Raw genomic sequence first — 27,072 nt, 5'->3', positions numbered from 1 at the left:
CCCAAAAAAATATTAAAAATAAAGGAAAAAGGTAATAAAAAAACACGGTCTCCTCACGTATTAGAAGGACAATGTCAGTCACCAGAACCAAGGACGGCTGTTTCTGATGAATCTAACATGGTTAAAATGGAGTTTGAAGTTACAATGGGTTTGTATAGGACGGGGGCGTGTCTGATACAATGAATATCAAATATCTAAATACTGAATCAAGCAACTTAAAAAGTGTCTGGGGTGCTCCCAAAAGCCTGAGTAGACGATAAAATGACCAACATTTTGTTTGAAAGTTGAAATATCTCTTTAAGCACAACAAAGTACAACTAATAGCAACCTGTTAGATAAGAAAATCTTATACTTACACTACACCAGATGAGTTCAGTAGCTCAGGTCTCTACAGAGTTTGAAAGCACACTGAAGAAAACACTGCCAGGGCTGCCTTTATAGTCCTTGAGATGTGATGGGGCTTCTCCCAGACACATAGCAAGGCACTTGATTGGGCTAGCCTGCTTAACTGCTCAACTGCTTTAAGCCTACTGCTTCAAACACAAATACTAATACAAATACAACTAATACAAATTAACAACAGCCTACTGCTTAAAGCACTAATATACTTAAGCACAACAAAGTACAACTAATAGCAACCTGTTAGATAAGAAAATCCTATACTTACACTACACCAGATGAGTTCAGTAGCTCAGGTCTCTACAGAGTTTGAAAGTACACTGAAGAAAAAACTGCCACGGCTGCCTTTATAGTCCTTGAGATGTGATGGGCCCTCTCCCAGACACTTGGCAAGGCACTTGATTGGGCTAGCCTAGGCTACTGTTGGGGTTTCAAAAGCTATTCATTTATAAAATGTATTTGCTGTAAGTATCTCTGATATTATGTAGTCTAAGCTAGATATTAGGCTGAAAGAATCAAAGAATAAGAACAAGATGCACCAACTGGCCTGGCATATAGTCCACGCCTTATTCTGGTCTGAACATGACCACAGTCATATTTTAATTAGATTTTTCTGATCAACCTGTTAAGATGCCTGATTTCTAGCCTATAATCTTTTGCATAAACCTCCACTCTCATATTTCTGACGCTAATCACATTATAGGTATACTGCTTGATAACCGATGAAGCATATTTCTAAACCTATAATCTGCTGTTGGTCCGGACAGAGATTGATTGATTGATTGAATACTTTATTAGCAGTTTGCAAAAAAAAGCACATGAAAGTATAATTCAATACAAGGTCAGCTAAGAGGATTTAAAACCCAAGAAAGCCTATGGCTTGTTTCCATTGGGGTCCTTTGTTCATAGAAACATTTAATGACACACAGATATACAGTACACTACTATGCAAAACATCTAACAGTTTTAAAACAGAAGTCTCTGGCCTCACATAGCTAAGAAACTTGTAACAGGATGACCCCACATTAGTATAATACTATACAATATACAATTAATAAACAACTCTAAGAACTTATAATTTTTTTCCTCCAGAGTCAGACTAGAGCAGGTATACTCCTGAATCCAAACAACTACAACCAGTGGTGTAAAGTAACTAAGTATATTTACTCAAGCACTGTACTTAAGTACAATTTTGAGGTATGTTTTACTTTCTTCAGTATTTCCAATTTTCAATACTTTTACTTCTACTCCACTACATCTCAGAGGCAAATATTGTACTTAATACTCCACTCTACATAACTTTAGATACTAGTTACTTTGCACATTTAGATTACTATCACAAAACATACATTAACCACTTCAGCCCTATATATTTCGACCATTTGAAAACAGACGATCTACAAGCTCCAAGCTTGTAGATCTGCTATTTTCAAAATAATTTTTATACATTTTGAACATGAAATGAAACATTCTGCACAACAATGACTACTTTTACTTTTGGTACTTTTAAGTATATTTTGATGCCAATACGTTTGTGCTTTTACACAATCACACTTTGAATACTGGAAATGTACTTGTAACAGAGTATTAGTAATACTCTGTTACAATTAAAAAAGTATCAATACTGCAATGTAGTAATACTATTACTACATTGCAGTATTGATACTTTTTTTTAAACATTATTAGTTCTAAAAAAACTTCAGAACTTTTTTAGTTTTAGTTTTAAAAAAAACGTTTTTGTTTTATTTATTTTTGTTGTTTTTAGTTCTAAAAAGTACTAAAAACATTTAATACTTTTTCCACCACTGACTACAAGTACAACTACATATCCCAGCGGTCTTTGCGGCACATGTGTCCAGTCCTCAGTCCTGACTGCCTGCCTGTAGTGTCGACCTTCAAGGAGCTGCCTCACTAAAACTGAAGCATGGCGAGCAAAGATCCAAGCGTGAGTTTAATGTTGGATATCAAAATATTGAATAACGTTAGTTTATGACGTTGCAGGGTTAATGTGTCTGTTAGGAGTCTGTAGTTAACTGTACATAAACTCTTGAGTTGACATTAGAGAGAGAATGAGCTAACTACGTATCAAACATTAGCCTAAATGCTAACGTACAGTTTACGTTACATTTATTGACATAGAAACTTAATCTGTCAACGACAAACACACATAAGTATCTCTCCATTTATATCCACCAAAACATTTTCCAGTGTTAAAACTCAACAATAATTCATAGCATAACGTTAGGATTAGGCTATCGCTAGGCTAGTTTATTAGCCTAGCTGGTTGCTTAACACCTACTTTATATCACGTTATGTGATGTGATGAAAGGTTATATTCTTCAGACTGAATAAAAGTCTACATATAGCTTTGATTCAGTCTGGTTTAGTGTCTGTAAAGTGACAAATATCGAAGAGAATATAGCAGTTTCTTCATGCACTGCACGACCCTGACGTAACGTCATGTTAGTTACATGATTAAAGTCAGACGAGTTTTAGAATAAATCCAAGGAACGTTACAGAATCAAACTTTATTGTCACATCACATTACAAGTAATATGGGTGAAATTCTTAATTGTGCAGGCCCATTAATGCAGTGAAAAGATAGATAGAGAATAGAAGTACAGTAAAGTGCATTTAAGAAGAAGTGGCTGATGTTGCCACAGAAGACCAATAGATGTCATAAATCAGGGGTCTGCAACCTTTTTTGACATGAAGTGCCATGTTTTCATTTTCTTGATAGTCAAGTTTAATTATGACATCAAAATGAAATATTTCCAACTGATTTTGATTGTCCATAGGCTATACATAACAATTTTATTTTCTTTAGAAATATTTCAGGATGTAATGATCATTAGGCTAGAGCAATAACCCACCTATCTCCCAGACTCCCTCCCCAGGCAGAAGTAGGAGTTTGAATGATTGTAGAATTATGTGCAGGATGTAATTGTAATTTGTATATAGATGTGAGGGGGACTTAATTGAACTGACTAAAGCTTTTTTAAATATTTGATTTTAAAAGATAGAACCTCTCTCACACTTATGAGAGTGATTACCCTCCCCTGTGCCAATGTTGCCAACTGTGCCTAAGGTTGCCTACCCCTGGCTGTCATAAATGATTTGCCTTCACCAGGGTTGTGTCACTGAAACAAATGACAAATGGAAAGTTAAATATGAATCTGCTGCTAAATACTGTCAGACAACAAATAGAGTTCGAGCTATCATACAGACTTATGTGACATACAATGATGTACAGTTGTCAATGGTCTTAAGGCTATAATAAACATTGTAATGTAGATATCAACACCGATTCATCTATTAAATGTTTGTGTCTTTTCTCTAGCGGGTTCTCCAGCATCTGAGGGATCTGGCTGGGAGGATGTCATCCTCAGGTGGTGGCAAAGGTGCAGGATTGGGGCTAAAGCTTCTCATTGGAGCAGGAGCTCTGGCCTATGGCGTTAAAGAAGCCACCTACACTGGTAAAACACACACACACCTTTAACTACAGCACAGTCACTGTTATGACAATTTCCATCTCCTACCTGCCTGTCTTGCTTCTCTTTATCTTTACTCCCCTAATGTCTGAAGTGATATTTATATTTTGGTAGAACATATTCCTCTTTCCAGCACACACTTTCATACAGGTGGAGAAGTTAATTAGTCTCCCCACAGTTTACGACAGACTACTGTTACATCTTCTTCTTACGGCTAATTCAGTGATGCTGCTAGCCCTGTGTCCTGTGTCTCTGACGCACATATTTAAGAAAGGACGCATCAAACAAACCATCGCAGCATCCACGGGACTCATGCTACGTTATGCTGCTATGTTATGAACAAATTCAGCACTTATAATGTGGGACATTCCCGCACTAATATTATACCCAGAGCAAACGTGAAAGCGGAGCGGGACTCGTCTCCGTCTCTCCAGAGTCGCTGCGTCTCTCTACAGGCAGCGAGGAGCGACCCCCCCCCCCCAGTGCTGGCTATGTGTATTTATAGTTCGACGAACGGCCGTGTTGCGCAGCGAAACTCTGCGAGTGAGTCGATTTGCAGTAAATTAATTGTTCTTTTTTGGTGCAACACAAGCATAGATCAGACTTAAAACGTAAATATATCATTTGAAGGGAATCTCGCTTTCTAAAAAACACCAGAGAAATAAATACTTCTTCTCCAATAATAACAAATATCTCTGTTCCGTCTCTATTATGCTTCCCCCTAAAACATAGCGTTGTTGTTCTTTAGTTCCTATCTATTTGTTTATGTAAGTGTAACTTATATTTTTACCATCATTATTATTGCTTCTGTTTCCTTGTCTCTCCTAATGAGAATAGTAGCATCCTCAATTCTGCCAGCTCTGCCTCCTGTCTTTTCGCCAATGCCACCGTTTCGAAGCCGCTTTGTACAGCGTGGCTGGTCTCACTACAGTCTTATACATCTTCTCTCTCTCTCTTGCTGGTACCCTTCTGTCACAAATGACTCCTCCTGGCACTTTCCTCCATCCGTACCAACCTGCCTGCACTCTCTTCTTCACCTCTCATCCACACTCCCCATTACTTTGGATAGTTGAACCCAGGCATAACAACTTAACTTTCGCCACCTCTACTACCATCCTCAGTCACTGTTCCACTGTTCTCTCTCTCGTTCAGGCACACATATTCTGTTAAACTCTTGCTAACTCTTCTCTCAATTAAATATGCGGAGAACAAATAGACTTCTATTACATTATGTTGATAATTTATTAAGAATTCTTGATTTCTATGACAGAAAACGTATACATCCTCTTCTATAAGCTGTATTTTACATGTTCTTAGAATTTTGCGTTAATTAATTCTATATCTGTGGGTTCATGTTACGGTGTCTCTAGTGGAGGGAGGTCAAAGAGCCATCATCTTTAACAGGATTGGAGGGATGCAGATGGACACTGTACTGGCTGAAGGGCTGCACTTCAGGTACTGCTATGATTTATTTATCTCCTGGCTGTTCTTCTAGTATTGGTTTCGGCACATCCTTCTGGCTATGTGATCTGAAGGCTTTGATGAATAACTCTTTATGTTGTAGGATTCCATGGTTCCAGTACCCTATCATCTATGACATCAGAGCCAAACCCAGGAAGATATCTTCTCTGACTGGAAGTAAAGGTAAAGGAGACACCACAAATTTAATCTGAAAGTAAGACAATTGCACGCTGTTGAATTGACACATCAGAAGTCTCCTCAAAGTGTCACTGAGTAACAAATTACTGTAAGTCACACCTACCAAATCTGCAGCACACATTTTACGGGATGAGCCTTTTTTCTGATGCATTTTGATTTACCAATTGAAACATTCTGTTGACATATTTGATTGAATCAGTGGCAGCAAAGGACATTTATATTAGGAGATGGAAGATGATGAGGAGAACATAACTCTTACTCTTCTCTTTTTGTAGACCTGCAGATGGTGAACATAGCAGTGCGTGTGTTGTCCAGGCCCTTGGCCTCCAACCTGCCAATTATGTATCAGCAGCTGGGGAAGGATTACGATGAGAGAGTTCTGCCGTCCATTGTTAATGAAGTTCTCAAATCTGTGGTCGCCAAATTCAATGCCTCTCAACTCATCACACAGAGAGCTCAGGTATTATTACTTTTACTGCTACATACGTTTATGCATTATGACTTGCAGTATGAGTATGCAGTTACAAGTTCTAACTGTAAGATACGCAGATAGATAAACAGCGTTTTACCGTACACGTATTTTACCATCTTGATGTCAAATCTCTCGCATTCCATCCTTTGTTTACCTATTGTTTGGAAAGAAACTTTTTTGTGCATGAATGCGTCCATGTGTATGTGAGGTGTAGTTGGTGTATGTATTTTCTTCTTGCTTGTACCCATCACATCCCGTGGGGGAACTTCACCAAAGGAGGGCGGAGGGGGATAGCAGTTAGGGTTAAGCTCAGGGACACTTTGACACATTGGAGTCGTACGTGGCACCTCCGTAGTCCTAGGCAGGCTCACTAACCATTCAGCTATGGCCGCCCAAATGTATTGCACACTTCTTGAAAGAGCTCAACACCTGAACATCTCCTGTGTGTGTGTGTCTATGCATCATTGGCCCCAGACTTGAATTATGATGTTTGAATCCAGTTAGAGCTGCAACTATCAATTATTTTCTTAGCGATAGCTTTACTTTGTTTGATTCATAGAATAATCAAGAAATACGTTTTTTGATCAAATCCTTTTTATGCCTCCTGTGACTGGAGGCATTATGTTTTCGGGTTGTGTGTCCAGTCCACCCACCTGCCCGTCTGTCCCAACCTTGTGAATGTCTCAGGAACACCTTCAGGGAATTTCATGACATTTGGCACAAATGTCCACATGGACTCAAGGATGAACTTAGAAGTAGGTGGTCAAAGGTCAAGGTCACTTGACCTGTCACTTGACCTTTGACCAAGGTCACTTGACCTTTGACCACCTTACTCTCGTGAAAGCGATATCTCACGAACGCCTTGAGGGAATGTCATTACATTTGGCAAATTACCACTTAGATTCAAGGATGATCTGAACAAAAGTAGCTGGTCAAGGTCACTGTTACCTCACAAATTCTTTCTTCACTACATGTACTTGTCAGTCTGGACAAACACGGATGTAAATGGCAACTGGTTGGCGGAGGAATATAACCGCATATGTGGTATTTCTAGTTTTTGCTTCTAGTTTTAAAATTGGTTTTGTCTGATTAAATGTTGCAGCCCTATTGGCCGTTTTTAGTCCATTTATACTTTTTAAAGACTTATACGAACACCATAGGATGACTTTCATGTCAGAGTATTATGTGTATGTATTCAATTGTACATTGTCTGTAGATATCACTAGTACCATAAGTAATAATAATCGGACACACAAAATAAATCTCCCATATAATGATGGACTGTCCCTCCTCCTCGCACAAAGCTGAAGACACGAGACACTGAAAAGTGTCGTTTCTCTTGCAGCCTGTCAACATAACGTAGGATGGAAGACAGTCAATGATGTTTACTAAACAGAGACTGTTGCGTTTATGATAAGCTTCCATTTCAATCACAAAACATATGCGCTCTTATAACTTTCATCAGCAAAAAAGAAATTGATAAAAACAAATCTATGTATCAACACATAATCAAATTATTGACCTTTTATAATCGATTAAATTAATTAATGTGATTAACTGTAGTAGCTTTTTGCTCTCTACCAACTCTTTCAACGTCTTCTACTGTATTGTCTAACTAAATACAAATCTCTATAAATTAATCATTAAAAGATGTATTTCCTGCAGAATAGCTTTATATTTATGTCTGTGTGCTAGGTGTCATTGTTGGTGCGACGGGAGCTGTTTGAGAGAGCAAAAGACTTCAACATCATCCTGGATGATGTGTCCATCACTGAGCTCAGCTTCAGTGCTCAATACACTGCAGCTGTGGAGGCTAAACAAGTCGGTAAGGACTTGCACTGCAAATATAATTATATCGTCTCTTGTCGGGTGGAAACCTCGACAAGCACGCTATGAGCTTGTATGAGCTGCTATTTTTGAATAGCCAACGTATAAAAGGTTAAAGTGGTTAAAATGATAGTGATGCTATGTTGACTACTTTTGCTGGGGACCCCCTGGAACCACCTTTGAGAGAACCACTGACCTAGACGGCTCTTCAGTGTACACTCATTGGTCTTGTATACGCCAGAACAATAAGATTGCGCGTGTGTGTGTGTGTGTGTAGCCCAACAGGAGGCCCAGAGAGCCTTCTTCTACGTAGAAAAGGCCTTACAGGACCAGAGACAGAAGATCATCCAGGCAGAAGGAGAGGCTGAGGCTGCAAAAATGGTAACTACCAGACTCTAAACAGGCTTTATCTTCTAGTACTGTGTGTCTCTGATTAGACAATAGGCATATTTAAAATGCTGGGTAGGTGTTCATGAATGAACCCCTAAATTTACACTCCAAAATGTTTACATCACGTTACTAAACTGTATGTTGTAATGTCTACGTTTGGGTGTCTTTTTGTAGTTGGGCGCAGCAGTGACTAAGAACCCAGGTTATCTGAAGCTGAGGCGGATCCGAGCTGCACAGAACATTGCTAAGACGGTCAGTAGTACTTCTCATATTGTCACTGTTGGGTGGAAACCAAAACTGTTACTTTTCAGGAAATGGAAAAAAGTACCTAGGCTACATTGGCTATTTGCACTAGTTTTGCGACACTGTCATAAGATGAAGTATAAAATAGGGCATTAATTTATGAAAGAATAGAAAAGCTCCTCGGAGCGCAGGTCTCCACCAGGCAGGGTTGCCGACCCAGGCCTACCCTATGTCAGTCACGACATGAGGCTGACTGGAAAGATTTAGGGGGTTCTTCCTTGGCCCTCTCTTTTGCAAAACTGGCCCCTCACGCACATTTTTAAAGCCACCTGACCTTCTTAAAATAATGGCCCTTCTTGAAATAAATATTTGTTTTCCATAAATATAATATATTCTATATTTGTTTCAGTTTATTCCGTTTTTGGAAAAAACAGAAAAGTATGATTTAGGCCATTATTTTAAGAATGTGCTATGTGTCCTCCTATGGCTCTTCTGTAGTCTTTGCCTGGACACAGGCTGCACACACACACACACACACACACACACACACACACTGGTGCTCACACATGCAGCGAGCTCTCAGCAATTGATTCGTCTCGTTTATCTTGGAAAATACAGCACGTGGCGACGTCTCTGCTCTGCCGTGGGAAGCGATCTCTACGTACATAGCTGGCGGCGGGGCAAGAGGAGTGTTTTTTTGTTCACGCGACATCCAGTTTTGATTGCACCAGATGCATTATTTGCAGGATTTTGTTTTTTTCCTCCCAATTATTTTTTGAGGTCGCACAGATTACATTTTGGGAGCGTATGCAACTAAAGTGGTCGAAAGTTTGAGCCCTGATTTCAGTGTGATAAGTATGCATAACGATGCAGTTGTCTGAGCTTTGTCTGAAAGGAGGCCCACTGTCCCATACTCTGAAAACCCCTGGCCACCAATTAAAAGCAAAGATAGAAGCCATCATTGAAGTTAAGGTTAACTTGCTCATTTTGCACTGACAGCATTTTGTTCCCTCGTTGTTGTCTACAATGCTTTATTTCTACGCTTTTTTTATAAATGTTTTGTTTTTTGTCATCTTGTTTCCAGGTAGCACAATCGCAGAACAAGGTTTATCTTAGTGCTGACAGTTTGGTTCTCAATCTGCAAGATGACTCATTTAACAGGTAGGTTTATACGCACGCACACACACACACACGCGCACACAAAGATCAAGCCACAAGGACACATAGTCCACAAAACTACATGTCACTGCTGACCTAATAGAAATGTATGTTAATTACTGGTGCTACTAATACTAATACGTATTGTAGCAAGAGATCAGAGATCTACTGCCTACTGGGGAAATCTAAATTCTATGAATGGGCTTGAATCGTGGAGAAAACCAGTGCTAACAAATCGTTTTATTTTATTTTAAAATGCAGGACATGCATAGAAACACAAAACTATACAAAATAACACTATTACAACTAAGCAAACCCTAACACCTGCCCAACCACCTGCCAGCACTGGGGGGAGAAGAATATATTTATACACACTATAAATATAAATGTGCTGTATATTAAAAGATAAGGGAATATTAATCAATGAATTGCCTTTAGAGACTTGATATATGAAAGAATAGGGTAACAAACCTACGCCCACTGCTTTGAAAACCAAATCTGATACCGTACCAAAATGAAGGACTGCCTTACAGTCTTTGCTGTGATTCTGTGATACTGTTTATTATTATTATTATTACTATTGTTGTTTATAAAAAAATAAAAAGTTTTACCCAGTCTTATCCCACTCTTTGAAATTAGATGTCAGACTCACCAGATGTATCAGTAGGCTCTCTGATTGTCTGGCTACGTGAGACTATAAGTATGGCAACTGGTTTAAAGTTTTTGCTTCCATTTCTTTCCTTTTTGTAGTAGCCTGTCACTGGGCCTGAAAAAGTGATGAAAAGGAGACGTAGGGAGAAGAGGAGGAAGGATCGTTAAAGCTGGAGGAGAAAGAGGCAGTAGCATTGTTTTTGTCATCAATTTGAATTTGACATTTATGCAAAACTATGTCAGACTTGTACATGGAATGTGACCTTGGAGAATTGTCAGTGTACGTGCGTATCATAACAGAACTGGATAAATAAATCAAATGTACATAATCTTACATTCTAGAATAAAGCTGTGGATTTGACTGTGTGAACTAACATATTACAGTATATGAACATATTGTAAATTCTACAAGTTTATTTTTCACCAGTACACATTGTTAATATGGCTTAATGCCATACCCACCCAACAGTACTGAAACCTTCTGGAATCTTCTCGAGGTCATGGACTTGCCAGCCACCATAAGTACAAATGGCGCTGCAGCTTGTAGTAAATGTATGTTACTGAACCCAAATAAAATCTAGGGACTCTACTTCTTTCCCCTCATTTTGGGCATTTTTAGTCTAATTAGAAAAGACTAATTAACAGGCATGTCATTGAGGTCACAATCCCCAATAAAACAAATTGCACACTTGCATTGTAACACAATGAAAGCCATGCGCTCTCACCATTCTTGGGTTGGATATGCCTAGTGTCCCATGTTTTATCATTGGAAGTGCATGTTTTATAGGTAGGGTCCCTCTTGTGGTTGGATTCTTCACACAGTGAAGTTCTACAGTTCTTAGACATTCTACACAGTACTGTATGTTGCCAACCCCTAAACAAACACATTTCTCACAGCCACATTATGATTCAGAAACAAAGAAAACACCATATATACAGGAGAATAACAATTTATGTTTCCGACATTTACCAGATGCCCTCATCCAGATCAACTTAAATAGTCCATGTTCAGACTAAGTGCCATGAACACTTAAGGAAGTAGATGCCTGAGGAAACGAATTAAGTCTGCAGATTTTGTTTGGGGACGGGTATTAGAGTTACCGCTGCAGTTATCGTAAATTATTTGAATGACTGAATGCTTTCTGATTGAAGGTTCTGCTCTGTTAATTTTCTGTGCCGTAGATTGGCTCTGAGGCTGTGCTGCAGTTACTATTGGTCAGTAGAGCCATTCCAGTCTTCTGGTTGGAGTTGATCTAATAACATTGTCTGCTTGACAGAAACAAAGACTTTTTTTTTAATTCCAACATCTGATACTTTGTCTTGTCTTTCTTTAAGTGTATGTTCCACCTTTTTTGGGGTGGGGGGGTGGTGCAGTCTTTTCAAATACTTAACTGTACTACTACAGTGTTAGTATGGCTCTATTTATACCAACTTAAATGCAAATTATTGCTTAATCCAAAACTGCATAATGTAATTGCATATGTCCTTTGTCAAACAATTATTAGTTATTGAACTGAATTGGTAGAACTTTTGGGTGGTGGTAATGGACAAATTAACCTGGTATTGGTATGACCATTTTTTCCTAATGTCCCAAAAGGGGCTATAATGTACAAATTTAATATATGAATTGGATCTTAAATTTGGATTGAACCACATGCATACAGTATGTTATATAAACCAAGTTAGCCTCATGTTTTTATTTACTGTAGGTTCAACATTTCAATATTTTTATTGAACCTTGGTCATTGGTTTGTTTATATAACATCCAAAGTACTATTAGGCTACCATTTTAGCTGCCCTCAACTGCTTGAGCGGTAGATTCCTATTGTCTCCAGGAGGTGGAGTTGAAGTGCATCATGGAGGTCAGCTTCTGTCACTGACTGTTATTACAGCTGTGCAGTGTGTTTCATCCGAATCATCTGCAGCGATGCACCTGTGTGCTGACTGTCCTTGTAAAGGAAAACGGTTACCTCTCAGCCTGTGTGCTGACTGTTCTTGTAAAGGAAAACGGTTACACCTCTGCCTGTGTGCTGACTGTTGTGGTAAAAATGGAAACGGTTATCGCTCTGCCTGCCTCTCTCTTTCACTCAACCCCCCCTCTCCTCCCCAGTGGGTGGCGTTTGCTGTTTCAGCTGCTGCGCTTCTATGGCAACAGTGACCTCATGCTGTGAACGGTTGCTATGGTTATGGGTTGTGACATCATAGCAGGTATGGTCAGTTGCTATGGTAACACAGCTACCGGCCCTAGCAGCTATTTCGGTTACAACACCACCACCACCAGAACACTCCTACTGAGTGATTGTGAGAGAGAGAGAGCGGGGGGAGCCAGATAGAGGAAAAAATGACTTGCTGTAGTAAGGTCATTTCCTGTTTCAGAGAAGGAAGTACGCCTCTAGACTACAGCCATACTCCAGAGCAGCCTCTGGCAGGGGGTGTGTGTGGAGAGAGAGAGAGAGCTGAGCCGGGTGTTTAGAACTGTAGCTTGAACAAAAGACCTAATGACATTAGAATGATGCTGATAGTTACCCATAATGGGACCATTGTTAGCATGCATCCCTGTACTGAACAAGAGGAGAGAAGAGGGGTGGGAAGAAGAGAGGAGGAGAGGATGATGGTGACGACTAAGTGGAGGAGGGGATGGGAGGAGAAGGTTTCATTGCACTGGTGAGAAACACAAAAGAGGAGGACCGGGCCAGAGAACTAGGCTCAGTTTGACCTTAATGTGTTTGTCCTTGGTGTATTGTATCCTGAGACGTGGTACAGTACATCCAAAAACAGGAAATTGATACTTCCAAACATGCCTTACTTGCACAATTTCACAATGGATTGCGCTCCTGCACTACCCTTGAGCCACGTGTGCCAAAACCATATTCTATGAGATGTCATCATCAGTCAGGCTGCTGTAGCATATGTACGCCACCCCAGTAATCCATATCATTTCCCCATGCGACCTGCACTGTATAGCGCATGCAGTGGCGTGGCATTGATATCACTCTTTAAGCTTGATTTATATTTTGTCGTATGACGGATCTGCTATTTTTGGCGAGTGACACCGTCGCACGGCGGATTATAAATGAAGCATTAGGGACATGGAAATAAAGGAAGACAAGGACGGGGAGTTGCAGGGCTGAGGGAAGGTCAGCAGTACTGCTACTACACTACTGTGTGTGTGTGTGTGTGTGTGTGTGTGTGTGTGTGTGTTTGTGAGTGACAGTAAGGGGAGTGGTCAGGTAATCTGATACGTGTGTGTGTGTGTGGCAGTGGGGAAAGGGAGGGAGGGAGGGAAGGAGAAGGAGCACCACCAAGGATAATCCTCTTTCTATCCGATGGAAATGAGGGGGGTGGGGGGGGGGGGGTAATCTGAGAATGGATTCTTGGGCAGAGAGCCGGAACCTCAGGAGAGAGAGTGCGCACGTGTGTGAGAGAGATTGTTTTAATTAATTAATTTTTAATTAGTCATCTCTCATTAATTATTCCTTTGTTGTTTTTTTCCCACTCCTTTTCAATGCACAAAAACAAATATTATTTTTTACAGCCGCTGAATGAAAAGTTGCAGTAAAGATTACACCCTGTTGTGTCCAGAAGTGGGGGATTGTCTTGTACTCTCAGATTGACAGGCTTCGACTGGGCTCGCTGGCATTCATTCACTCAGCTAAAAAGGAAGAAAAAAAACTAAACTATAACAAATCTGTTCATGTACAAACCAAAATCAGTCAGTGAAAATCAATTGAACTGAAGTTCTAAGGATATAAAGGGAAGACGTGCACAATTCTGAAATGCTGTCGCAACACCTACTGACAATAGACAGACATGTAGTATGCTTGTAGATGTGTTGTTCAGCTCTGTATAGGCTGGAACATGTCTCAAGGTGAGTGACTCCGGTAGATGGGGAGAAAGCACTCTAGCAGGAATTCAAGAAGGCATGTTGAAACACATACTGACAGCACTGTCATCACCTTTCTCTCTCTACCCCCCCCCCCCCTTCTCTCTCTCTCTCCTCCATTCCCTGACTGTTTCCTTACCTAAAATTAAAGTAATTGTGTTTAGTGTGTATAACCCTAGGTGCCTTAGATCCATTATAGGCTGAAAAGGCGTTTAGCCAAACTGACAAAACATTTACTCATTGGCTGGCTTGCTGGCTGGTTTGTTGACGGACTGGTTATTGGACTGGTTGGCTCACTGCTTGCTTGGCTGACTTACTTAACAGAGAGACAGGCCTGGACAGAGGAAAGGAATCCTCTTCAGATTAGATTAGACTGAATGTGCTACTAAATCATTACAGACGGCAGAATTTACAGTATTGCTATTAGCGTATTTCCATGTAACTCTGACATGACCCAGGCTTAGGGCCTTAAGGCAATGGAAATATATATATTTTTTAGCCTCTTTGTAAAACGCTAATGAATTACAGAGTAATGGATTACATGGATTTTTACTTTAAAGTGCCTCTCCTCGCCATTGTCTTACCAGAATATAAATGAACCCCACATAGGTCCGTGGTAGAATGAGAGACCTATTGCAGCCATGTGACTTATGCATTACCAGCCCATGCTCGATGTAAAGGAGTTGCTTGTCTCTAAGCAAAAACTAATGACACTGTGGTACACAGCATACTCCATCCCTCCTCCCCACTCCTCTCCTCATCTAGCTTCTCTCCTCCCCGTCCCTCCCCTTCTTCTTGTCTTGTCCTCATCTCTCAACTCCTTTCCATTTTTCTCCCATCCTGTCCTCTCCTCTCTATATTCTCCTTTTTACTCCCCTGCCCTCCTTTCGCCTCTCATCTATCCTGCTCATCTCTTCCTTCTCTAGTCGCCTTATTCTCTCCTCTCATATCCTCCCTTTTCCTTTCCTTTCCTTTTTCTCTCCTCTCCCCTCCCTTCCTGTCCTCTCTTCCTCTCCTCCCATCCATCTCTCTTGCACAGTGTCAGTCTCTCCGGGTTGTCATAACAACCAACAGTCTTTCACCAAAATCAGTCGGTCCAGATCCAGTCCGGGTTGTAGCTCCACTCCAGGCTTTCCCTGCCGCCACACAGCTAGCACTCTGCAGTGTCAAATATCTCTCCCTTCCCCTCTTCATCTCTCTCTCTCTCTCTCTCTCTCTCTCTCTCTCTCTCTCTCTCTCCCTGAGCCGCCATTTCACACCAACCTGCTGTGTTCTGCTCTGTGATGGAGGAAGAAAGATAGGGCTTTGTTTCCGCAGACGAAAAAGAGAGGGGAGTCAAGGTGGGAGTAAGGGGAGGCATAGAGAGTGAAGAAAGGAAATGAGGAAGTCTTTGCGATACATTTATTCATCGGTAGGGAACCACCACTATGAGAATATTACGACCAGTACTAGCTGATGATCAAACGAAATACAAAAAAACTAAAAAAACATCCCTGAAACTTTTTTTTAGCAACATCCTGCTTCACGTTGATCCAGTTACACTTTTTTTCCTTTTTACTGGGTCATGCCAAATATCAGTACAATTGGTTACTGATCTGCTCATTATGACAGTTAGTGATGTGCCTTGCTCAAGTGCTCCTTGATGCTCCAGAGTTTCCTTGATAGTCTGGCGTTTCAAACCAGCAGTTCTCTTGAACTCAAGGCTGCTCCTACCAAGGGCATGAACATGAGAATCAACAGAGTCACAGATGAATAGTAGTTTAGTCCATGGGTAGGATTTCTTTGTGGGTGTTCAGCAATCACTGTTCTTTTGTTTTTGTTTAGGTTATTTTGGGTGCATTTTAGGCATGTAGTGGAGAGAGAGAGAGAGAGAGGTAGGCAGGAGAGAGAGAGAGGGAATGACATGCAGCCTCAGGTCAGATTCAGACCCGGGCCAGCTGTGGGAAGGACTATAGCCTTATTTATCTGGCATGAGCTCTCACCAGGTGAGCCACCGGCACAACCCCAGCAACCACTGTTAAATCTTTATTTATTAACTTTATTTTTGCTCACCTCTGGAGAGTGAAGAAATGAGATAGAATAATAGAATGAAAGCCACAACAAACAAGCAAGCAAACAAACAAACAACAAATATGGACATGACAATTAGTACATTAGTACTCAACGTTTATAACGGACTCCCTCAGAGAGCTGCGGACATTCAGCCTTTTCTTTTTTCTTTTGTCATTCCATTAGTAATTTCAATGAGACAACATTACTTATCAAAAACTTCAACGCTAAACACGGAAACAACATATCTGGGTCACCTCATCAAAGTTCATATGTTAGAAGTATTTAGACTTTGTTCTGAGGTCTGCCTGTGTGGGTGGGTGGTTGGGGGAGGGGGGGAGGGAGGGGGCCCTCTGTTGCCATGGATACTTGAGCTGTAGGTTTGACTTTGCATCACTGGAGGGCAGCAGAGAGACGCAGCGTGGGGCAACTCACTGATTCAGCAGCGGCCCATATGAATCAAACACACACACTTGTACTTTGATCCGATTTCCTGGCAGTCTTGAATATATAATTGTGTAGTAAAACAGACAGACACCTCCCCGCCAGCCAGGTACCCTGTCCAAGTGAATATTTAAACCCACTGCTGCTGTAATGTAGATATCTGCTTTGTTAATGTATTATTGATATTTAGATGTAGCAAGAGACTGGGCGCTTAGGGAAACTGTTAATAATAGATAAGGTCCGTAGTTTAAGCCGGATTTGATGTCTGCTGCATTTTAAAACAACTTTTACATGTATTAGTTATGACTACAGACTATGATAGGCTACATATGCAACACTGCCCAGGGATTGGCCAAAAACTAGCTGAGCTTCACTTATCCCTACAGCAATGAGTCGTACAGACAGCAGTACATCTCTATTACATACACAGCATGTGTAGGTGCATTGCGTGAGGGACAAGCGTAGGACACGGTCCCTCACGCGCAGCAAAAACACATCATATCTTCACTTGTACCATAAATCATCATAATATCAACAGGCCAATAAAGTAAGCAGCACAGAGCACGACCATACATCACCATCATCCCCATTACCAGCCGTTACATACCGGGTACAGGGAGGCACAGATTACTTGACAAGGTTGTTTGTCACTGGGATAAATGAGCTGTACACTCAGATTGAAGCTGCGTGTGTTCTTTGTTTGATCTTGGCCCTGAGGGGTTCATTAGATTAGAAGATGAGCGTGAGTTGAAAGTGATACTGAGAAGTTTACCTGAGATCTTAAGTCTGATTTATACTTTATCGACAATGTGTCATGTGACAAAAAAAGTCAACTTTTCTTTCTCTTTAATTTTGTCAAGCGATTAAAGCTCGACAAAAGCATAACTCTGGCATAATGTTTTGTTTTTTTCTCTCAATAAAAGATGAATACCACAGTCATCAGAATTGTATCTACAAAGCATCAGACTAGAACAGGTGTGCGCTGGGCAACCACCTCTTTTTGATCTACCAGGTGATCAGATTGGGCTGTTGAGGTTGATCAAAAAGAACCATTATTGGCCTGGACAGCTGGCGTAGAGGTCCAGGCATCTAGGCTCAGTGTAGCCTGGTAGCGCGTCGCGGGTTCGATTCCCGATCCCGACGGCCTTTGCTGCATGTCACTCCCCATCTCTCTTTGTCGTATGTCGGATCTGCTATTCCTGACAGACTATTGTCCTATCAAATAAAGGCATAAAAACCAAACAAAATAACCATTATTATTATCGTCTGATGTTAATAAACTTTTCCCCTCGAGATAGTAAGAATATATCTTACCATTTTTATTTATATTAAATTATTGAGTCATTCTGGGGCACCGATTGCTGAGTGGTTAAGACGCATACCACATATAGGCTCTGATGCAGCCTCACAGCGAGTCCCAGGTTCGATTCCCGAACCTGACGGACCTTTGCTGAGTGTCACTCCCCGACTCGAAATAAAGGCAGAAAATCCACAAATATATCTAATAGAAAAAGAAAAGAAAAAACATTGAGTCATTCCTTTGTTTTTATTATTAAACTATTGACTTATTTTATGCTTGTATTATGACAATTATGATAAAAGCAATGGTGGTTTTCAGTGTCTGGCACATGGGTGATCATGCCAGCCTTGTAAATTGGCGTAAAGTGATCATGTGCCCGAGAAGGTTGCCCACCACTGCTGTAGACGATAAGGAACAAAGCTATCATGAACCATAATATTAGCTGGGAAAATGGTACGCTTTGTTTACTTGATTTTGACACTTTAGGACAGGGGTCTTCAACAGGGGGTCCGGGACCCCTAGGGGGTCCTCAGTGTTATTACAGGGTGTCCACCAAATCTTTGCGCGGTGGGGAACATTAGCAGATCTACAAGCTCACCTTGTAGAATAGCCGATCTACGAGCTTGTAGATTGGCTATTTTCGGAGAGTCGGTGTAGAGGGAAATAGAGCTGAACAAGTACAGAACCAACGGTCAAGTTGACTAAATATTGAGGGTTTAAAGGTTAACTATCTGAAAATACACATTAACATGAATCCAGCTATCTATGAAATCTATGAAAAAGTTTAATCTGCATCACAATTTTATACAATATGTAGTGGGGGTCCCTGCTTCAGCTCTCTCTCCGCCAGGGGGTCCTTGGCCTGAAAAACGTTGAAGACCCCTGCTTTAGGATTATACTACATTAGGATCATTCTATTTATATCTCTTCCTGCCTGGCTTTGCCTCAGCATCTCAGTATGAGTATACGTATAACCACAAGAACTCAGCGTCTCCATTCTGGGCATGTCGTCATAGGCGAACATTTGGCAAAATAGCAGATATACAAGCTCACAACGCGTCACAATGTGACGCGTTGTGAGCTTTGGTTAGGAGATTTGGTGTGATGGAAAAAAGGAGGGGGCCAAGGGGGACCCCTGAGGGATCACGATCAATGAAGTATATAGGGTTTAAGTGCTTAACTGCGATAAGTATACAGTAGATGGTAAATATACTGTATGTGGAATAAAATAAGAACAACGTGCATTCATTGTTCAACGACAACGCAACGCACAGAAAAGCCCATACTTCTGGGCAGACGAAGGAGGAGCCAGGCCCGGAGGCAACCCACAGTGCCTAGAGCTTTCTAGTGTCGCTAACACCAGCAGCAACATCTCAACCTGGCCTGGCATCGGCTGGACTGGCGTGGATTCACTCGTAGATTTCCACAGGTAAGTGGATCTGTGTTGTCGGTCTACCTAGTGCCAGGCTAACCCCCTAACCCCCAACAAGCACTGTCTCTAACTACCCACAAGAGACAGTGGGGGCAGTAGCATGCCACTTGGACACAGGCCGGGGTCTGATCAGCCTCGGTCGGGTCGCCTGGAGGAGGGTGTCTGTTGCAAGACCGGAAACACCCAGTAACACTGATGATGTGTCCAAGTTTGTGCATCATGTAATTATATGTGATTGCCCCCATCATACCTTAAAAAGAAAAAAAAAAAAAGTCAAGTCTGATGATATTTTCTTTTGGAATGAAACAAATGTAATTGATCTTTTATTGCTAAAATCACTCATCATGTTGTCCAAATACAGTCCTGTCTATGGAGATTTACTGTGTGTGTGTGTGTGTGTGTGTGTGTGTGTGTGTGTGTGTGTGTGTGTGTGTGTGTGTGTGTGTGTGTGTGTGTGTGTGTGTGTGTGTGTGTGTGTGTGTGTGTGTGTGTGTGTGTGTGTGTGTGTGTGTGTTTTCATTGATTGATTGAATACTTAACAGTTTGCAAAGACAAGCACAGGGAAGTACAGTTCAATACAAGGTCTGTTAAGAGGATTTGAAACCCAAGAAAGCACTATGGCTTGTTTACATTGGGGCCCTTTGTACTCATTTCATCGAAATACGTGTGTGTGTGTGCGTGCGTGTGTGTGTGTGTGTGTGTGTGTGTGTGTGTGTGTGTGTGTGTGTGTGTGTGTGTGTGTGTGTGTGTGTGTGTGTGTGTGTGTGTGTGTGTGTGTGTGTGTGAGATATTGTGATCTACTTGGCATTTATTACCATGCAACGGCTGATGAGGGTATAGTACCTCCAGGAACCAGCAGAGAGCAGCATAGATTCATGATTTCTTTCTTTCTTTTCTTTTTTTCTTTCTTTCTTTTTTTCTTTCTTCCTTTTTTTCTTGCTTTCTCTGTCTCTCTCGCCCTTTCCCTCGTCCTAGCTCTTGTCTCCATGAGTTGTGGCTCCAAGTCAAACTCCCAAGAGGAGAAGTGAAGTACAAGCTACTGACAGATCAGTATTTCTGGGTTGCACTATTCATCATCTGCTGACACACACACACACACACACACACACACACACACACACACACACACACACACACACACACACACACACACACACACACACACACACACACAGACACACACACACACACACACACACACACACACACACACACACACACACACACACACTGCACACAGTGACAATAAGCATTGTGTTGCATTGTGTTGGTGATAACAGGTGCACCAAATGCCCAGCAGGGCAGGCGTACCCAGAAAGAACAGGTGAAGAAGGAACTATTGATTATAGATATGTATGTAGCAATAGGGTTTTGATTGATTGAATATTTTATTAGGCAAAAAAAATTAAACATCACAATTACATTTATAATACTTTGTCTAAGAGGTCCGTCCAAAAAAGTATTTGACGTCTTGTTTCCATTGAGGTCCTTGGTATTCAGTTCATAGACACATAGTATCAAAATTTATATTCATGGACTGTCGGTTGTGCAGTTGTTTGAATTTACACATTTGGATTTAGAATCTGTGCATTGCTGCTCTCTGGTGACTGACTGTCACCACTGCACGACATGGAGTTCTAAAGCCTGATTTATACTTAGTTGTGCATCGTGTCTTGCACTGAAAATAGCAGATCTATACGAGCTCACAGTGCACCACAGCGTGACAAGTTGTGAGCTCGCAGATCTGCTATTTTCAGTGCGAGACAAGAAACTAAGTATAAATCAGGCGTAATGACTCACATGCGCTATACTCCAATCAACGAGACAGTAAAAAATGATTTGCTACTGCCTTTTGGTTATTTTAACCACACATTGAAGAAAAGTATTGAATCGGCAAGGGCTTCTTTCTTCAAGCCATGTAATTGTGTAAATAGGACAAAAGTGTTACTCTGAATTCAGAAATGAGCAGAGTCATGGTACATGGTTGTACTTTGGGCACTCTGTTTGTGCTCCTTCTCTAGAACTCTAGAACAGTGGTTCTCAAACTTTTTCATGTCAAGGAACCCCAAATGAATCTGAAAATGTATCTGAAAATATTTTGTGCTAGGGACCCCCATACAAGATTTGTGTTGTTATCTTAAAAAAAAAAGTTTTACCCCTTTTTCTCCCCAATGTTGTCGTTTTGCAAATTTCTTCCTCCCCAAACACATGTGTGTGTTGTCACAGTCACTGCTGATGCATGCTCTCCTGCCAGTAAGGAGCCCCCACCAGGAGGACGTAGAGCCTTTGTCCTACTCCTCCCGCCCAACACTCCCTGCTGACAGGTGCCACCACAGCCTGTAGTAGGAATACGTGCAGTGACTAGGTGGGTGAGCCGGTGCACCCTCCCTGCCCGGCTTTCCTCCCCCGAACACGGGCCAATTGTGTTCATATATAGATGCTCGACAAAGCCGGATGCACCACAGTGGATTTGAACCCACAACCTCCACGGTGGTGGCCTTGCATGGGGGTCACTCCCATGCAAGATTTGTGTTGTTAAAATGTTTCAAAAAATATTCCAATCTTTTTTTTCTTCAGGACTCACAACACGTCTTTTCAAAGTGGTTAAACAAATGTTTATACTATATTAACTAACTTTGCTGGGGACCCCCTGGAACCTCCTCAAGGACCCCTGAGGGTCCCGGGACCCTACTTTGAGAACCACAGCTCTAGAATTAATGTCTGCGACCCATATCACTGTGTGAAATGTGTTACACTTTAAAGATCAGCTAGCATAGAATCACTAAGTTACTAAGTTAGCAACAGCAATGGAGTGGAGTTTTGGAGCCAACATGGCTGCCACTGAAGTGCAGCATCAATACACAGATCCATTCTATACTCAATTTAAAAGTTTTATGCTCTGTGTTCATGTGTGTATAGTCTATCGGATTTTTTCAACACTTGCTTAATAGCAATGTATTACTACCTGGAAACTAGTTTTTAAAGAGATATTGTGCTGGAGTAGAAGGACAATATACTGTAGTAGACCAGTAGTAGTGAATATTCCTGGAAGGAGAGGAGAGATTTTAGGAGCGGGTGAGAGCGAGGGAATGAAGGTAGGAGTGCTCTAATTGGTACAAAATCTTCTAATTTCTTGATTCTCTCTCTCTCTCTCTCTCTCTCTCTCTCTCTCTCTCTCTCTCTCTCTCTCTCTCTCTCTCTCTCTCTCTCTCTCTCTCCGCTCCTCTCTGGAGAAGTGAATTCAGTGCAGAGGGAAAAACAGTTATTAAGGAAAAGCTATATTTATAACAGGATGGGAAAAGAGGAGAAGGGAGGAGTGAAACCAAGGAGGGAGGGGGAGAGAGAGAGAGAGAGAGAGAGAGAGAGAGAGAGAGAGAGAGAGAGAGAGAGAGAGAGAGAGAGAGAGAGAGAGAGAAAAGAGAGAGAGAGAGAGAGAGAGAGAGAGAGAGAGAGAGAGAGAGAGAGAGAGAGAGAGAGAGTTAGTAATGTGGTGTGGCTGGGAGCCAATTCCATTACAGCATCATTAAACTGGGCTTGGGTTGGCGTGGGGCAGGGGGGGGGGGGGTGTAATGTCTCTGAAGATTCAAATGTCTCCAGTGTTTCTAATATTCTACTTTTAGTGATTCTAGAATGAGTTAGTGCACAGATTCTAGAATGAGTGAACTAGTGTTTGTAGAATTATGAAATTCAATAATCCAATCCCTCGCGTAGTCTATTGTGAATATTATACCCTGGTCAGGTCAGCATCCTATACCTGTCCAGCCGAGAGCAACTGTATTTGTGCACAAGCTCATAGTAGGTGGATGTTGCACAATACAAGTAGATAGACACGTACGGGTGCATTTGGGTCCATCTTATACACTCTCAAAGTTAAATTAACCCAGGATTTTACTAGCCTGGTAAACCCTCCCTCCGGAAATCTCATTTCCATTTGATTTCAAATCAAATGGAAATGAGATTTCCGGAGGGAGGGTTTACCAGGCTAGGATTTTACAGGTTGACCATACCAAACGGTACCGGCTTGTAGCTGGCACTCCATACATGGGTCCATTTGGTTACATTTGTACACTCTCTTTAAGTTAAATGAACACTCAGGATTTTACTGTGCATAGTGGATGTCTTTATATCAATGCATGAATGGGTTAACACTCATCACACATTACCATAGTCATTATAATCTGATTACAAAAACAAAACAAAAACAAAAAACATAATAGGAGCCCTGTTTTGATACCACAGATGCGCACATGGTGTCGCTGCTACAAGGGTGGCATAGTTTGTCTACATGTGTTCTAATGTGTGACAATGTTTGCCATGTTCCCGATGCCTTTGCAATGAGAGCTGTCTGGCTGAAGTAGGGGGTTTCCAGCTCAGAAGGAAACTGACTGTGGGAACTGTGTGTGTGTGTGTGTGTGTGTGTGTGTGTGTGTGTGTGTGTGTGTGTGTGTGTGTGTGTGTGTGTGTGTGTGTGTGTGTGTGTGTGTGTGTGTGTGTGTGTGTGTGTGTGTGTGTGTGTGTGTGTGTGTGTGTGTGTGTGTGTGTGTGTGTACTTGTCTGTGTTTTGTACTTGTCTGTGTTTCTGTACTTGTTTGTGTTTCTGTACTTGTGTCTGTGTTTCTGCTTTCTCTCCACCAGAGGTCATCAGCAGCCTGATGTTCATCTCAAAAGAAAGAGGGAGGTGGGAAGAGAGAGAGAGAGAGAGAGAGAGAGCAGAGAATGGGGAAGGAGAGAGGGCAAGACAAAAGAGAGGAGAGAAAAAGTACGCTACTTTTGCATTTTGCACATCATAAATCCATTCCAACAATGAGAAAGGTACAGTAGGCAGCAGGGCAAAGAGAAAGAAAGAAAGATAGAAAAGAGGGGAAAATGTGAGAGACAAAGAGACACTGTTAGTTGTGAATCCATACCTTCCCTATAAGATAATTGAACTGTCATTTGTATCTACTGAACAATGACAGCACTGTTACTAAATAACCAATCAGCTTCCACTGTTACAGACTAACCAACCAATCACCATTTACTGTGAACAATAGCTTACTATTCAGTCACTGCACTAACTAACTAATGAATGAGAAGGAGAGAGAGAGAGAGAGAGAGAGAGAGAGAGAGAGAGAGAGAGAGAGAGAGACAGAAATGGGGTAAATAAGAACATAAAACAGGGATTGAAAGAGAGCCAAATGATTGTGAGAAAAAAGGTACACTACATAATATGTTCTCTAATTCTGGCATATTTGTGTTGACAGGTGTTCTGATATGAGATGTAGGCCTACTTACTGTAGTCAATAGCTGTTCTGTGTTGTCAGACATACAAGGCACTGTGTTCATCTTCTTCAAATCATTGAGCTAATGACAGAACTCTTTATATGATAAGGAAAACACAGACTCCTACGGTATATGTGAAGTTGATAATAGTTCTCATTGTTATTACTGTCACCCTAACACTGCCTGGCATACAGTGCTGAGGCCAGATTATTGCGTTTACGTCAGAGATTTGCATTGGTCGGAGATTTGAAGCATAAGCAGAGAGAGACTTTGGCATAAGGTCCTTTATAAAGCCTAGGTGAACCAAGTACACATCACTACTACTTGTGTGTGGTTAATGGTTATAGGGTCCATTTCTCAGTCTGAAATGATTCTGTAACTTGGAAGCAGCTACTTTAATTATATATTTTTTTCTTTCTTTTTTTTCAGTTATTCTATTAAATAAAACAACACAACAGCGGTTAACTTTTTTGTGGATATCATTACTGATGGTCGAGTAGTAGCCTAGTCAATTGAAGCAATAAAAGCCTCACTGCATGCTGGTCACTGAGCTCCTGCTCTCTCCTGCTGACTGAGCCTCATGAATAGAGCCTACATTTACCAGTATGCATTGCACATAAGGTTCCAATTGGCAGTAGAATAACAAGTCAGTCTCTAAAAGCTTCACTCAACTAGAGACTGAGGACAATCTCCCAGCTTTCATTGCAAAAACTGGGTGAAAACAAATAGAGAATGCATTGCAGAATCAATCCAAAGTATTTAGGGTGGCCCATATTATATAATAATATTATAATATTGGTTGGTGACGTCCAAAGCAGAAGGTGTAGGTTTGTTAGCTTGAAAGTGAGAAAATAGCCAGCACACAATAAATGTCCTTTTCACATTTAACTCTCAACGGACGAACAACGGACGCATTTCAATCTAACAGGTCTTCCTCAGCGTTGACATATACTGTACATAGGTAGGCTATTTGAAAATAGCTGATTGCGAACGCAGCGGAAGGAGGCGCGCCGAAGGCGCGCCTCCGCGCAAGTGGAGCTTACTATGAAACCGTGCTCGGCTTGTGAGTGTGTGTGTGTCCGTGTGTGTCTGTGTTCACTGCCTGCCTGCAGCTCCTCTGAGATAAGTAAATGTCCAATTTAGACGTACCATACATCAAATGAAAGGTCTTTGAAAACTGAACACACCTGTCAAGGTTGCGTTTAAGCCCGCCCCTTCCCCCGGAAGCCACGCCCCGGAGAAGGCTCCTAAAAACTCCCCATTGAAACCCCATGTTAAATGAAAAGTGCCCGAATCGCTCCGAAACTTTTTCTACCCCCCCTAAGTGGGGGTCTACGAACAAATACTTCGGGCTCGGATTTTGGCTCCGCCCCCCGGAAGTGGGTGAAACAGGCACTTCAAACACTTTGTTGAATTGTTCAAAAACATTCAAAGTTTTTTTTTAGTGAATTTGTATTTTTCTAAGATGCTCCCTTTAACGCAGATTTTTTTTGTATTTTTTTTATTTTTTTTTATTGGTGACTTTTTTTTTAATCTTTTTTTTTCATATTTATTTAAAAAAAAAATGCGTTCGCTTCCCGCGTTCGCGCGTCTTACTTGTCTACAAGCTCACAACGCCTTGCGAGCTTGTAGATCTGCAATCTTTAAACAATTTTTTTAATGTAATATTTGTGAAATATTCTAACAACACAAATCTTATGTGGGGGTCTCTAGCACAAACTATTTTCGGAACGGGTCTGCGGCCAAATACATTATTAATTTGGTGTCCCTGAGAAGAAAACAATTGAGAACTATTGTTCTAGCAAGCAGCTACCTTGCTTTTATATGTCCTCATACGCATTGGTATACGCCTAAGTATGGTTTGGTTTGTAGGGTTTCTCTCTTCACATTTGTCCCGTGTTCTGCAGCCACATACCTGTACAAATGACACTCTTCTTCCAGCCCACAGTATCAGAATACAGTTCGTCACTGGTGGTGGTAGAACATTGGCAAGTATTGTGGATGTTATAGACATGCCATATCCAAGCCTGCTTCTTGGTTCCTCAACTTGGCATCCCCTGCTGTTTTGGGTCTATCCAGGATGACCCTGTTGATGACCTCTCTGGGCACAGAGAGTTATCCCTCTTTAGTTGCTGAAGTCCCCGAATCCTCAGTTTTATTATGTGTCCTGTTTTCCATTCCTCTGGGATTTTTTCCTCCTGCCATATTTTGTTGAATAAGCCAAACAGCATGTCAGTGGAGGCGTTCAGGTCCACTTTGATCGCTTCCAATGGGATCCCGCCAGGGCCGGGCGCATTGCCATTGTTCAGGAGATGAATAGCTTTCTGGATCTCCTCTTTGCTTGGCCTGTTGCAATTGACTTGAAGGACTCTGTTCTGCGGGATGCTGAGTGTGGTCTGAGGTCCTGGTCTG

General features: G+C 41.4%; 1 protein-coding gene across 1 annotated transcript; it reads left to right on the top strand.

Annotated features, from left to right (window-relative positions):
- Positions 1-2,252: 2,252 nt before the first annotated feature.
- Positions 2,253-11,601, top strand: phb2b (prohibitin 2b). The gene is made up of 10 exons (XM_080430292.1): positions 2,253-2,344; positions 3,740-3,875; positions 5,261-5,345; positions 5,455-5,534; positions 5,825-6,009; positions 7,717-7,846; positions 8,126-8,229; positions 8,413-8,490; positions 9,566-9,642; positions 10,390-11,601. The coding sequence occupies exons 1-10, from the start codon at positions 2,324-2,326 to the stop codon at positions 10,415-10,417; spliced, it is 924 nt and encodes a 307-aa protein (XP_080286418.1). The 5' UTR covers positions 2,253-2,323; the 3' UTR covers positions 10,418-11,601.
- Positions 11,602-27,072: the final 15,471 nt, after the last annotated feature.

This window comes from Gymnoscopelus braueri (genome assembly GCF_963280865.1).
Source record: "Gymnoscopelus braueri genome assembly, chromosome: 6".
NCBI classification, from domain to species: Eukaryota; Metazoa; Chordata; class Actinopteri; order Myctophiformes; family Myctophidae; genus Gymnoscopelus; species Gymnoscopelus braueri.
Note: the sequence above shows the minus strand (reverse complement) of the source record. Positions and strands in the feature narration are given on the sequence as shown.

What these genes read in the sequence shown, in the direction of transcription:
- phb2b (XM_080430292.1), top strand. Translation starts at nt 2,324, where the DNA reads ATGGCGAGCAAAGATCCAAGC. An exon ending in TAAAGAAGCCACCTACACTG is followed by an intron (nt 3,876 to 5,260) that starts GTAAAACACACA and finishes CGGTGTCTCTAG; the next exon opens with TGGAGGGAGGTCAAAGAGCC. An exon ending in TTCTCTGACTGGAAGTAAAG is followed by an intron (nt 5,535 to 5,824) that starts GTAAAGGAGACA and finishes CTCTTTTTGTAG; the next exon opens with ACCTGCAGATGGTGAACATA.